Genomic DNA, 13,574 nt, shown 5'->3' with positions numbered 1-13,574 from the left:
ACCCCACACATCACACACAAACACCACATCACACACACACACACACACAGGGAGCTAAGGCTGTGTAGTTTGGAGCTGAGAAACCTGAAGGAGGAAAGATGACATCTTTGAGTAAAGAGACTTGTTTTGTTCAGTCCAGAAGGTGCCACAGTGAAACTTGAATGGAGGTTACTAAGAGGCAAATGGAGACAGACTTTGGTGACAATGAGGGCTGCCCAGATATGGCAGGAGCCTGTCTGGGGAGGTAGTGAGCTCCCTGGCCCTACAGGTCTTTGAGCAGAGGCAGAAGGACCCCTTGTTAGGGAGGTCTGTCACTGAGGGGATGCTTGGTCATCTGTAGCTTGTAATCAATGGCCCTGAGCTCTCTCTACTTTGAAATTCTGTGATTCTCTCCCTGAAGACAATAATAAAAGCTGCTTGTATTGGGCTTTATTGTTACCAAACCTTCTCACAGTCTCCTGGACTTTCCTTTGTGCCAGCTCAGGCAAGGATTCCCAATATCTTCCTTTTGCCCAGAAGACTCACAGTCACACAAGGTGTCAGCATTGGAGCTGAGAGGAAAATGTCTTAGGCATTTCCTGTCTTACCCAGGTCCTGGGCCATAAGGGACGGAACAGCCCTTAATTATTTTAAGGGCGGTGTTGGCCTTAGTCATGGAAGTTCAGGTGAGGGGTGGCTTACCTGTAGTTTCCAGGAATCCCGCATTAACCAGCATCAAGAAGAGAGGAGTTCTTTGGATTTGATCGTCCCTGTTATTGAGCTGCATGTGTACCTTTGGGCCCAAATGCACCTGGGGGGATCATTAATGAGCATGTGCATAGCTTCAGCCAGTGTTTGCTTGTGTTTACTAAAGGATTTTTTAAAAATCTGGATCCACTCTCTTCAGATCATGAATCTGCACCTGGGGTCAGTGGGTACCACTAGGGCTGAGACAGCAGGCCTCCAGACTCCAGACCCAGGAAGCTCTTCACCTGGCCCTGTTTTCTTTCTTCCTAAACACAGATCTTATTCAGGCATGCTTAATCAAGTTCAGGGGCACAGAGTTCCAACTTTAATTGCCTCCCTGGAGTCTAGAGGCCTAGCCGAGTGAAGGCACCTAGCATTCCCCTATTCTGCTCGGCTTGCAGCCACTTGTATTTAATCTGAAGTGATCACCTCTCTGTACCTGGCCGCTGAGTCTCTAGATAGGTACTAAACCATCTTGATGGGGCCTTACTGGCTTGAGGCCCCACCTAGGCTGGGCATCGGGTGAAGTGAAGCCTGTGAGAAGCTCAGAGACGAAGGGAGCTACTTGGAGCAGGATGAGAATTCTGGAGAGGGTTCTGCAGGGAAAAGGGATGAGGGTGGTCTTCCTGAGAGAATAAGCCTGGCAGAATCAGTGAAGGAAATGGGCCTCATTGTCTTTGTCTCCAAAATTTAGTCTGTGTGGCCTGGGAATGGCCCTACTCCATGACCTCCCAGGTGAGTTAGTAAGAACCGCTCATTTATGGGCATTGCAATCGATGGTAGCCGGGAGGAACACGGATGAGAAAGTGTCCCCCTCCCCCCTAAAATAGCGCCCTGCCCTCCTCCTGAGGCATCCCAACTGTCTGGCCAATGACTCCGTGCTACCTGCATTTTCCAGAGTGTGATTCAAGGAATGGACGTGAGGGATACTTTTATTGGCAATGAAGTCACCGATAAGTGGGGGAAGCTCACGGTGAAATATCCCATCAAGCATGGCATCGTCACCAACTGGGATGACATGGAGAAGGTCAGTGCACAGCCTGGGGATGGGGGGAGGGCGTTGGGCAGGACGGCTGCTGCTGGGACCACTCAGGGCCACCAGGCCGCCCCAGAACTCCTGAGCAATTGGGCGTGTTAGAGGAGTGCCCAGGGCAATCCTGTCCAGCCAGACTTCGTTAGGTGGGCTGTGGTGGGGGAGGGGCACGTGGCAGATGTGTAATGCTGCATGGACCCCAAGTGAGGTCATGGCAGAGACTGGGAGAGACAGGAGCTGCTTCCTCCCCTAAGATCTGGCATCATGCTTTCTACAACGTGCTCCATGTGAACCCAGAGGAACATCCCCTCCTGGTGACAGAGAACATTGTCAACCCAAAGGCCAACAAAGAGAAATTAATCCAGGTAAGCGAGGTGCTGGGTGAGAGAATGGGAAGGACGGCAGCCTCTGAAGTCCCGGCGGCACGTTCTGGGACTCTCCCCAGCTCGGACGCTCGGCTCGCCACATCCTAAGGGTCTCCCAAGCTCTGGGGTTCTTGTATGCCCTCCAGCTCTGATATTCTATGTCTAAGATTACTGCCTAGATCTGGGTTCCTTTATGGACAGAGGTGTGTCCCTGTGGGTCGGGGAGTCAAACACTGTCCGCAACTTAAATACACTATAAACCTGATTTCATCTCTTATGAATTTAGAACCTCTGCTAGAGATCATGTGTGTTGGTGAGGTGAAGAACGAGGGTGGTGTCCAAGGCTTTCCTTCACTTCTTCCCCCTTTAAGGGAATGTGCTGCATGCTGCCCCGGCACCCTGAGCTGACCTTCCCTTGCTGGAGGTGTGAATATCTCCTGATTCTAAACCAAGACACCAATTCCCAACGTGATCCTTGGCATCCATGTCCTCTGCAGAAGAGCAATGGGAAATTTGCAAGCAAAGGCTGGATTGTGTGTGGTGGGTTTGTAGCAGAGGAGATGCCTCTTCAGGCACTGTCCTAGGGGCTAGAAACGCAAAGAAAAAAAAAAAAAAACGATGCAATTCCGGTCGTCAGGGAGCGTCTATTCTATCTGCAAGATAGCATGTATCTCAGAGAGGTAAATGCAAAGGAATTCAACGCAATTTCAAGAGGGACACAGCATAGTCATTGGGGCTGGGAATAAGAAAGGCCTCCCATAGCAGGCAGTGGTGCTTAGAAGGAGGCTGAGAGGTTCAGGTGAGACAGGAGCGTCAGCGGACTGGGGCCTCTTCTAGCAGTGATGCTCCAGGCTTCTGGGAGTAAACATCATCGCTTCTCTCTTGGAAGAGTGCCCCCTCCCGTCCTTCCCCGCCACCTAGGAGAGGCCCCTGCTAATTGCTGACTCTTTTTTGTAGATTATGTTTGAAACCTTCAAAGTTCCAGCCTTGTACGTAGCAATCCAGGATGTTCTGTCCCTTTTTTCTTCAGGCCGGACCACTGGTGAGTGCTGACATTTCTGTTCTGTTTTACCTCGAAACTAGTTTTCCCAAGTGTGCAGGCTAGAAAGTCTGTCTAGACTATGAAGCGAATACCTCAGTATCCCACTCTTATCAAACGAGGGGGTTGGACGAGAGGTTTTCTAAGTTCCCTGCCATCACTCTTCCATCTTCTAAGGCTCATTCCAACCCCTACAGGCCATGTTTTATGTGGCACGTTTCTGCCCACCTCCAACATTCCGTGTTGTATGTTCTAAGGTCCATCCCAACTTTAACACGCTGTGTTTTCTATTCTACAGCTAATATCACTCAGGTGCTAGGTCCCACCTCCCAGAGCACCTGCTCAGACTCCACCAGGGAACCATGTCCTCCTCCTCCCAGTGTGGGCAGGCTGGCAGTGCCAGGAGTATCACTCCCATTTCACACATGAGGAAGAACCTAGCCCCTTTGGCCTCAGCTTCCTCTGGAGTCAAAGCAGGGTATCAGGCTAGGTGCTCTCTGAGCTTCTTTCCAGCCCTCAGTCTGTGATGACCCTGGACTTGTCAGAGGTTACCCCATGAGAACGAGGATTCTGCATCCTCACCGCTCTTTATACACAGATGCCTCCTTGGGATTCTGGGCAAGGTTGAGGCCTTTCTCTGACCTGCAAGAAAAGGTGCCAAACCCAGGTCAGGGAATGCCATGTTGAAGACATAGGGGCCCAAATCCAGTCTTGTCAGGAGACCTTCCATAAAGGAGCTATTTGTCCCAGACCTGAGCTTTTGCCTCCTGCCAAACACACCAACTTGGTGAGTCCTGACCTTTAGATGTGTGACACCTTCTGCCTAGAAAAGTGTCTATCCAAATTAGTGAAGCAGAAAAATGGTGTCTGGGTCCTAAACTGGAATCTCAGTTATGAAGAAGAAGGACCCTCTGACATTTGATGAGGGTCATTCAATAGACCACGGTCTCCTCTATCTCTGACACTCACAGTCTGACACCTTCTGGGTTCTAAGTTCCTCCCCAGCTCTGACACTCTCTTTTCTCTGTTCTCAGGTCCCTCCCAGCTAGAGCGCTCTATACTCTAAGGTCAATGACAGCTCTGATCTTTCATATTCTAAGGTCTCTGTTGCTAATATTTCACATCTTAAGGCCCCTCCCAGCTTGTGACAGTCCATGCCCTGTTCTGAGGGTCTGCCAAAGCCCGCAGGTTTCAGGATTCCCTGACCTTGAGGCTGGGGAAGTGAATACAAGGGCATCTTCACCATCAAGGGCAGTGTAAGCAGTGGTTCTCTGAAGTCCTAGTTTTCTCCCTTTGGTCTACACTCCCCCGTTCCCCGCCTCATTTCCCCAACATAGCTCAGCTGCAAACAGTAGGTTGACTCTTATCTGACTTCCCTGAGAGGAGACCAAGCTGCTTCTTCTACATACACCAGGGTCTTCTCCTGCTCTAGGGCTCGTTGTGCATTCTGGGGATGAAGTGACCTACAATGTTCCCATCGACGGCGGCTACATCCTGTCCGATGCCATCACGAACCTGGAGATATCAGGCCGGGACCTCTCTATGTACCTGACGAAGATTCTCATTGACAAAGGTTACTCCCTGAGCACTCTGGGTGAGAGCACAGCCCCGGCCAGGCCACCCAGGGAAAGGAGCTAAGCCCCATTATTTAGCTAAAACCAGATGTCTCCTCTCTTCTACAGAGGGCCAACCACTGACAAGGAGCAGGATTAGAGGCCCCGTGTGATTCACTTCCCTGTGTGCTTATACGTTACATGTACACCCTAATTGGGCCCTCATTCCATCTCCCCTAAACTATCACAATAAGCTCCTGACTGGGCTCCCTGTCCCCAGTCTCTCTCCTGTGCCCTGCCAAATTGATCATGTCACTGCCCCCGCACAAGCAGCAGTGCGAGATGCCAGACCTTCTGCTTGGCATTGACAGACCCCACAGTCTGGCTATAGCCGGCCTTTCTAGGAAGACGACAGCCTTCCTCATCCCCTCCCTCCAAACTCCCCGCTCTTATCTGCCTTTCCTAGGAGCTGTTTTCCATAGGCAAGATTTTCTCCCCTGCCTCAGGTCCTTTGCAAAGGCTGTGCTCCTGTGTCTGGAATGTCCTCCATGTGCCTTTTCATTCTCCCCTTCCAAAGCTCAGCTCCTCCAAGCTACATCCTTCGAGACATCTTTCCTGATCTCAGTCATTCACTAATGATGCCCCCCTCCCATCCAGTGAAATGACTCAGCATTTGTTTTATTTTATCTGCATCATGGTAAGAGTGAGCATCGTTCACACTGTAGAGATTCTAGGCCCGTTGGAGGAGTGTATTTTGTGTTTACTTCTCTGGGCATTGATGTGCCTGCTGCCCATTCTCCAAGCCCCATCCCAAATAAATGTAAGGTGCAAAATCAGGGGCTATTTTACTTTGGATTTGTATCTCCAGCACCTAGCACAGGGCCTGGCATAGACTGGATCCTTATTGCATTCTTGAATAAATGAAAAAGTGAATGGATTGGTAGATGGATGGATATGTGCCAGGAGCTGAGGATATAGAAGTAACTAAAAAAAGAAAAAAGATTTTGACTCAAAGAGCTTATATGTTATTCTGGTGGTTATTTCTAGTAAAAGTCCCTTCAGAAAAGAAGGGCATCTTTCTAGCCTACCCTTCTCCTAACCCTAGGTGTTGGATATTAAACAAACAGGCCTTGCTTTCTGCAGGCATGCTTTCCTATCCATTGTTCATCTTTCTCTCTCCCCCAGCTGAATGGGAAATGGTCAGGGCCATCAAGGAGAAACTGTGCTACGTGGCTTTGGACTACATCGAGGAGGTCCACACAGAAGAGTCCTCCATAGAGAAGAACTATGAGCTCCCTGATGGCCGAATCATTACCTTGGGCAAGGAGAGGTTCCGCTGTCCTGAGGCTTTGTTCAAACCATCCCTGTTAGGTCTGTCCACCTCTGCCCCATACGTACCGCCTGTGGTGCCTATTATGTATGGACCGCCCATTTCTCTAGGATTTCCCACAGCAGACAGTCATTATGTTGGCAGGGACTATGAGGGTCAGCATTGAGCAAATGAACTGGGGAAGCCCCAGCCAGAATGATGAGGGTACTGGAAGAAATGAAGGCTTTATGCTTGAGAAAACTCAGGGTGAAAGGAAGGGAGATGCTTCCAAGTGCCCACTAAACACCAGGCTAGGTGCTGGGCATCCACATCGCAAAGATGAACAAAACTTATGCTCCATGAGGGCAAGGGTTCTTTACCTTGTTAATGCCCTGACTCCATCAGACAGTCTAAGAAGCCTGGAGATCCCTTCTCAGAATCACATTTTTAATGCACAAAATATAAAGGATTTCAAAGGAAACAAGCAAACAAAAATAAAGTGATCAAAGTGTTGATTCCAGGAGAGAGTCAACATGCATGTCCTGAGTGGAGATGAGACAAATGCCGTTGACTGAGAGGAGGACAGGGGCAGGAAAGGCCTCCTGAGAGGGAGGTGGCCCACCAGGAATTCTAGGAATGCAGAGAAATGGCATTCCCAATGAAAATATAAAGTGATTTTGGGGAGGGAGGAGGATGGAACAAACTTGTTACAGGAAGTAGTCTTTGAGCTGAGACTTGAAGAGATCCTGCTTTTAGGAAGCAAAGGGAAAAGAGTTCAGATAGGGGGGGGGGGGGGGCAGTCCACAAAGTCATGGAAGCAGGAGGTGGAACAGTGCATTGGAAGACCAGCAGCAAGGCCAGTTTATCTGAAATTAGAGTGAAGAAGAATGTACAGTAAGCATAGAATGGTAAGCAAAGGCCAGAGTTTAAATGCCAAACAGAAACATTTTTGTTTTATATTAGAAGCGATTGGGAGCCCTGGGGCTTCTTGAGAAGGGAAGTGGCACAGACCTCTGCTTCAGAAGCATTATTTTGGCAGGGGTGGGAAGAACGATTGGAGTTTGGAGACCCCAGAAAGCAGGCAGAGCAATTAGAAAGCCACAGCAGTTATACAGGCAAAAGCTAGTGGGGCTGAGTAGCTGAGTGAGGGGTGAAAAGGGTGCGGAGATATGTGGAAGTGATTGAATGGATATGGCTTGACAGCTGATTAGATATTGGGAATTAAGGAAAGGGAAAAATCAAGAACTCTGCAATTTTGAACTAGGATAACTGTAAGGCTTGACAGTAATAGGCAAGATAAGATAAGAGGAGGGGAGTGTTGAGAAAGATAATGAGCTCAGTTTGAAATGACTTAGCAGGCAACTCTAATGATGGTGGTCTGGAACTCCAGAGAGAGGTCAGAGCTGTATATACAGATCTGTGAATCAGCTCTATGGAAGGGATAATGAAAATCATGAAAGCTGATATCAGTCATGCAGAGAGAAACAGAGGAGAGAGAGAAACAGAAGGAAAGAGGTGGAGAAAGACAGACACAGAGACAGAGAATCAGACTCATTTTATAAGAGATGCATCCCAAGTTGTCTCTCCAGAGGCTGATCATCACAGACCCTGCCTGATTGGCAGATAAACACCACCTTCCTCACCTGGGGGTGGCACTGCAAATTCCTACAGGATACCTAACACTTGAGAAGGGGGTGGGCAGATATAGGGAAGTCTTCCCTAACCACTTCCCTGCTGGTTTGAAACCCAAGATGTCTTTCCTGATTCCTTCCTTAATGTTAGGGACTTTCCCTCTGTTGATTATCTTTAATTTGTCATGTTTATGTCTTGTTTCTACATTTTAATTTTATGTCATCTCCCTCATTAGACTGAGTTCCTTGAGAAAAGGGACTGCCTTTTGCTTTTCTTTGTAACTCTAGTAAATGTTTGTTGACTGACTGACACCCCCATCAGAGACATTTCTCTTTGGGAAACAATGTCAGGAAGAACTTTCTGACCCAGGCGAGTTTATCTGCATTTGACTAATTTTGGAAAAATTGAACATCCCCAAGGGCTCAGAAGCCAATCCAGTTGGATAATTCCAAGCACCTGGAAAAATTCTCCCTCTCCTTTGAATAGCTCAGACAGCCCTGAGTGCTCTCACCAGCCATTAGCTGTACCCGACAGCTAGGTAATGTCCAGATCTGCTGCTGGCCATAATCATGGTGCTGATGGAACTCAATCATTGCCTACTATGCTGTTTCACTGATGCTGGTGTGGACAGCTTTCCTAAGAGATGTAAGTTAACCCATTCCCACTCCTTTTCTTTTCAGGGGTCACATCTCCAGGTCTTCACCAAAACATATACGAGAGCCTTCTGAGGTGTGACTTTGAAATGAGGAAGATCTTTTATGTGAACACTATCCTTTGCGGAGGCAACATGTCATTCCCAGGCATGAGTGAACGTGTGGCAAAGGAAATCAAGGCCCAGGCACCCCAGATGACCAAAATTAAGGTAGTTTGCTCCTAAAGTGGGGGGGGGGTTTCCCATTTGGGTGATCCTGAGTCTGGCATGCTTTCAGCGAGAGACCTAGAGTTTACATTATCCCCAATTTACAACCCAGGAAACTAAGGATTGGTTAAGAGATTGGTCCATTGTCCTACAATGAGCAACTGTGACCCTTCTCAGCAGACTCCCAACAGTACAGAGTAGTTCTTTGGACAAGTTCCCTGTAGGCTTTCAGAAAGCAGGACTGAGTATTTCATGTCATCATTCAGATGCTTATTTTTCCTTCTCTTGGCCCCATCTGCTCCTTTTCTGGTGGTTAACATTTGTATGATGGAAGTGCTTGGAACATGTTGTTAGCTGCCTTCTCATCTGAGTTCTCTTCTTAACTTACTGCATGACTTCAGCAAATCCCTTCTCAGGACCCATTTTCTCATTAGTAGAATGTGGAGAATACTACCTTTTAACTCATGGGGAACTCCTTCTCTTTTTCCCCTTCTTTTAAAAATATTTCTTTGATACTTATTTCTGTGATTTTTTTTACCATAACTGCCTCTTTCAATAACTTTCTACACTAGGAAGTACCTTCCCTGGTAACTAAGGGCACTAGTTAAGCAAAGCGAACAAATGTGTCTGGCAGCATACGTGGCATTCTCATATTCCTTCTTCTCTGTTTAGAAGAGGGAAAATCTTTTCCTCTTCACTACACAAGATTGTTGTAAAATTTTGATACAGAAATATTTTGGAAATGAGAGAGGAAAGACAGAAAGAAGCACAAGGAATTGAAGGCTAACCTAAGGGAACATGCGTCAGTGACTGGGCAGGCAGTGAGAGCTGGAGAGCATGCCTCTAAGGTGAGCTCCTTTTCCAACAGAGCCATGGACTTCAGACAACATCAGCTTGCTTGCTGGTGGTCCAGAAAGCTCAGGGGCAGAAATACAGCCCATTCTCCTCTTGAAAATGAGATGCTGATAAGAGTTTAGTCATCTCAGCTGTTGTTTCAGTTATGATTACAGGAGAAAAAAAAATCCTTTTCCAGGCTGCTTCTCTCTCCCACCTGCCTGTCTTGGACCCATTCTCCTGTTTCCAACTAGATAGGGAAGTATCCTGTGGCTGTGTAGAGAGGTATGGGAATGGACTGGGCTATGTGGTGCTGATGATGGTGGGGGCACCTCTAGACAGGACTCAACTTGAGAAGATCTGTGGATTTTGGTGGTCTCTTAAAACCAATATGGAGCAACATTGCCACATGGCAGCTCAAAATACTGATGTCTTCCTGAAGATGCACTAATAAGGAAAGACTATTGAAGAATAAGATGTTGTCAAGGGCCCTCCCCATCCCAGACCCTGGCTGAAGTATTGAGTTTACATGTGTGAATCATAGTTTTTAAAGGACACAGACAGGTTGAAGAGCCTGAGCTGAAATCCTGATTGTCCCCCTTATTTTGAGTGTGGGCGAGAGCCCCTTCCACTCTCTGGGACTCAATTTCCTCCTTTGTAAAAATGGATAGGGGTTAGAATAGATGGTTCCTAAGGTCTCTTCTAGGGAAGGCATTAAAGATTTTTAACATATGCTTCCTATGTGGCAAATATGGGTATACAAACATAAGCTCCAGGTCATATGATCAATGAATAATACATTTGCTTCCCAGAACCATAAAACCCCCTCCAGAGTCCTGGTGAGCAGAGATGAACACCAACCCAGAATCTTTAAGGAGTCCATTTGTTCAGTCAGGTCTTTAATAGTTTGTAACATTACTAAAAGCACTGGGGATGATCTTTATGCAAAGTTGGGAGGACTCATTGTTTGGCCTTCCCTCTGTGCCTCAGCGCTGTCATCTGATAAAATGGGTATCTATTTTTGTATAAATGCCTCTACCAGTTCATAAGCCTCGAGAGGTTAAGTAACTTGCTCCAAGTCCCATAGGTAAAACAAGGCCCAGGGAAGTTGTGACTTGCCCATAATATTGCAAGGAGTAAGTGTCACAGGCAGGATTTGAATCCAGATCCTGAGTGAGTCCACAGCCCGTGGTCTTTTCCTGTACTCTATTGATAATGTCATACACAGAAAAAGAACAAACCAAGACCTGGGTTCAAGGTAAATTTTGGTGTGGATTTATTATTCAAGCATGACTTCCTGGAGTATAAACTCAAATCAGGCAGCCCCGAATTGGGATACACACAGTGCTTACAAAGGCTAAAACCACAAAAACCACAGTTGGGGAGGGGGGTAGCCTAAGCAATGATGTACAGAAGCCAAGAATTGCCATTGGTTAGATCTATAGCTCAGGGATATTTTGGGAATGTGGCACAAGGGTACAAGGGTGCAACTTCCCTGGAACAAGGGGGTCCCTCCCAGAACAGGGTGGAGGGCACAGAGTGGAGGGTTGTTGGGTAATGGGGACAGGCCAGGGTCATGTTCTGAGTACAGGGTGTGGGGACCCTGCTGGGTCAGCAGGAACAGAACAGGGTGGTCTCTTCTTAAGATAAGCTTGTGCCATAATCCCAGGACTACACCTTGGGCAATACCCAAGACTATGCCTTAAGCTGTTTCAAGCTATTACAGGGTGTAGGATAGAGACAAAGACAAATACATAAAGGGTCTTAATGGTGGGCTCCGAATTAGGTGGTGTGTGATTTGGGTTTGGGCACAGCAATAATAGCCTTTTGTGATCACAGTGCTAGGAGGAGGGAGCAGGGTCTTTTTGGATTCTGATTCAGCCCTGTCCCCACTCGAGCTCTCTGCCTTTGTTCCTTCTGGCAGCTCCAGGAGGCTCCTGCTTCTTCCCTATGGTTTTCTCCTCCAGGTGATCGTGCCGACAGAATGCCAGTTCTCTTCCTGGTTTGGTGGCTCCCTCCTGACCACTCTGAACTCTTTCCAACACATGTGGATCTATGATTATGAATATGAGGACTTTGGCCCTTCCATCATCCATCGTCGATGCTTCTGAGTTTGGTCCTACCCCCCCCCCCCCCCCCCCCCCCCTCGAGCTCCTCATCCTCAGATAGCCCTCAATAAAAAGCCCGGGTGTCCACACACATCCTGTTGTCCTTATTTCTGAGGATGCCACCCTGAATCATCTTGGGGGCATCTAAAATTTGGGGATAGAAGCAACAACTGCAGTGCCTACCCCTAATAGTGTTGTTAAAAGGCTGAAATGAGGCGATACACACAGACACACATGGGGACATCTGCATATGTGAAGTAAGGTGTGAACTTTCAAGGGCTATGTAAGTTAGAGTCAACAGAATTGTCACTGTTATTGGACCTGAAGTTATTGGAAACAGAAACACTGCCCTCTGGAGTAAATCATAGACATACACACATCCATATATGGATATATATAATATCATATAATATTATATATAATATAATAATATACATATAATCATGAATTCTTCCTTCACCTTCTCCATAACACTGGAAGGATTAATCAATCAGATAATCCATAAACACTTACAAAGCACTTACTATATGCCGGGCACTGGGCTAGGTGCCAGACGTACAGAAAGGAACAAAAGATTGTCCCTGCACTCAGAAAGCTCTCAGTCTAGGAGGCAGAAAAATACATACAGACTATATACAGGATAAATAGGAAATAATTAACAGAGAGAAGACACTCAAATTAAGAGGGACCAGGAACGATTCCTCTTAGAAGATGGAATTTTAGTTCAGGCTTAAAGAAAGCTAGGGGAAGCAGGAGATAGAGATGAGGAGGGACAGCATTCCGGTCATGGGGATCAGCCAGGGAAAATGCCCAGAACTTCCATATGGAGTCTTGTTTGATGAAAAACCAGAAGGCCAGGGTTGCTGGATTTATGAGTATGTGTCTGGGATTAAGGTGTAAGAAGACTGGAAAAATGGGATGGAGCTAGGTTGTGAAGGGCTTTGAATATCAAGCAAAACATTTTGTATATAAGAGCATGGGCCCTGGAGTCAGGAGGACCTGAGTTTGGATCCGGCCTCAGACACTTGACACAGTTACTAGCCATGTGACTTTGGGCAAGTCACTTAACTCCAATTGCCCTCCAAAAAGCAAAAAAAAAAAAAAAGATTTTTTATTTGATTCTGGGGGCAATAGGGGGCCCCTGGACTTCACTGAGTGGGATTAGAAGGGAGTGTATGACATGGTCAAACCTGCCCGGAAGGGAGGGTGCTCAATCAAAGATGAATTGGAATAGGGAGAGCTTGAGAAGACCACCCCTATTCCCAACAGCTATTACAATAGTACAGGCCTGAGGTGATGAGGGCTTGCACCAGGGTGGGGAAAGCATCAGAGGAGACTAAGGGCCATATGTAGGAGATGCTGTAGAGGCAAAAAAACCCCCAATCTATTTGGGCAATAACTTAGATGTGGAGAGGCAAGATAGTGAGCAGCTGAGGATAACTCCTAATTTGCCAAGGACTGAGAGAATGGTGTTGCCCTCTATAGTAATAAGGAAGCAAGAAAGTGGGGAGGCTTTAGGGGGAAAGATAATGTTTTCAGCTGTGGACATACTGAGTTCAAGATAGATGTTTGAAAGGCAATTGGAGATGGAAAATTAGACATTGGCAGAGAGATTGGGACAGGATGGGTAGATCTGAGAAGCGTCAGCATAGAGATGGCAATTAAAATCCATGGGTGCTGATTGGATCAAGTGGGAGGAGAGAAAAGATCTCAGGACAAGAACCTATAGGACCTATAACTATAGGGGTCCTATAGTTAAATGGTGTGATCTGGATAAAGATCCAGTGAATAAGACAGAGGAGGAAAAATCAGAGAGGGAAGAGAGAGACAGAGACAGAAAGAGAAACAGACAGAGACAGAGACAGACAGAGAGACAGAGACAGACACAGAGAGACAGAGACAGACACAGACAGAGACAGACAGAGAGACAGAGACACAGAGAGAGAGATATAGAGGAAGGAGAGGAGAGAGAGACAGAGGAGGGAGGAGAGAGAAAGAGAGAGAGAGAGACAGACACAGACACAGACACAGAGACAGAACACACACACAGAGAGAGAGAGAGAGAGAGAGAGAGAGAGAGAGAGAGAGAGAGAGAGAGAGAGAGAGAGAGAGAGAG

General features: G+C 47.1%; 1 protein-coding gene across 1 annotated transcript in view; it reads left to right on the top strand.

Annotated features, from left to right (window-relative positions):
• Positions 1-11,549, top strand: part of LOC138144707 (actin, cytoplasmic-like) — a 24,147-nt gene extending 12,598 nt beyond the window's left edge. The window contains exons 2-8 of the mRNA XM_069066103.1: positions 1,625-1,753; positions 2,014-2,124; positions 3,082-3,166; positions 4,596-4,757; positions 5,902-6,087; positions 8,338-8,519; positions 11,318-11,549. Of these exons, the coding sequence (XP_068922204.1) occupies positions 1,625-1,753; positions 2,014-2,124; positions 3,082-3,166; positions 4,596-4,757; positions 5,902-6,087; positions 8,338-8,519; positions 11,318-11,461 (999 nt within the window). The 3' untranslated portion in view covers positions 11,462-11,549. The remainder of the gene's footprint in view (positions 1-1,624; positions 1,754-2,013; positions 2,125-3,081; positions 3,167-4,595; positions 4,758-5,901; positions 6,088-8,337; positions 8,520-11,317) is intronic.
• Positions 11,550-13,574: the final 2,025 nt, after the last annotated feature.

The sequence above is a fragment of the Petaurus breviceps genome, unplaced genomic scaffold (assembly GCF_028583685.1).
Source record: "Petaurus breviceps papuanus isolate PSGF00001 unplaced genomic scaffold, PetGlider_PUasm1.0 90721, whole genome shotgun sequence".
NCBI classification, from domain to species: Eukaryota; Metazoa; Chordata; class Mammalia; order Diprotodontia; family Petauridae; genus Petaurus; species Petaurus breviceps.
This window is presented reverse-complemented; position numbering and strand designations above follow the sequence as displayed.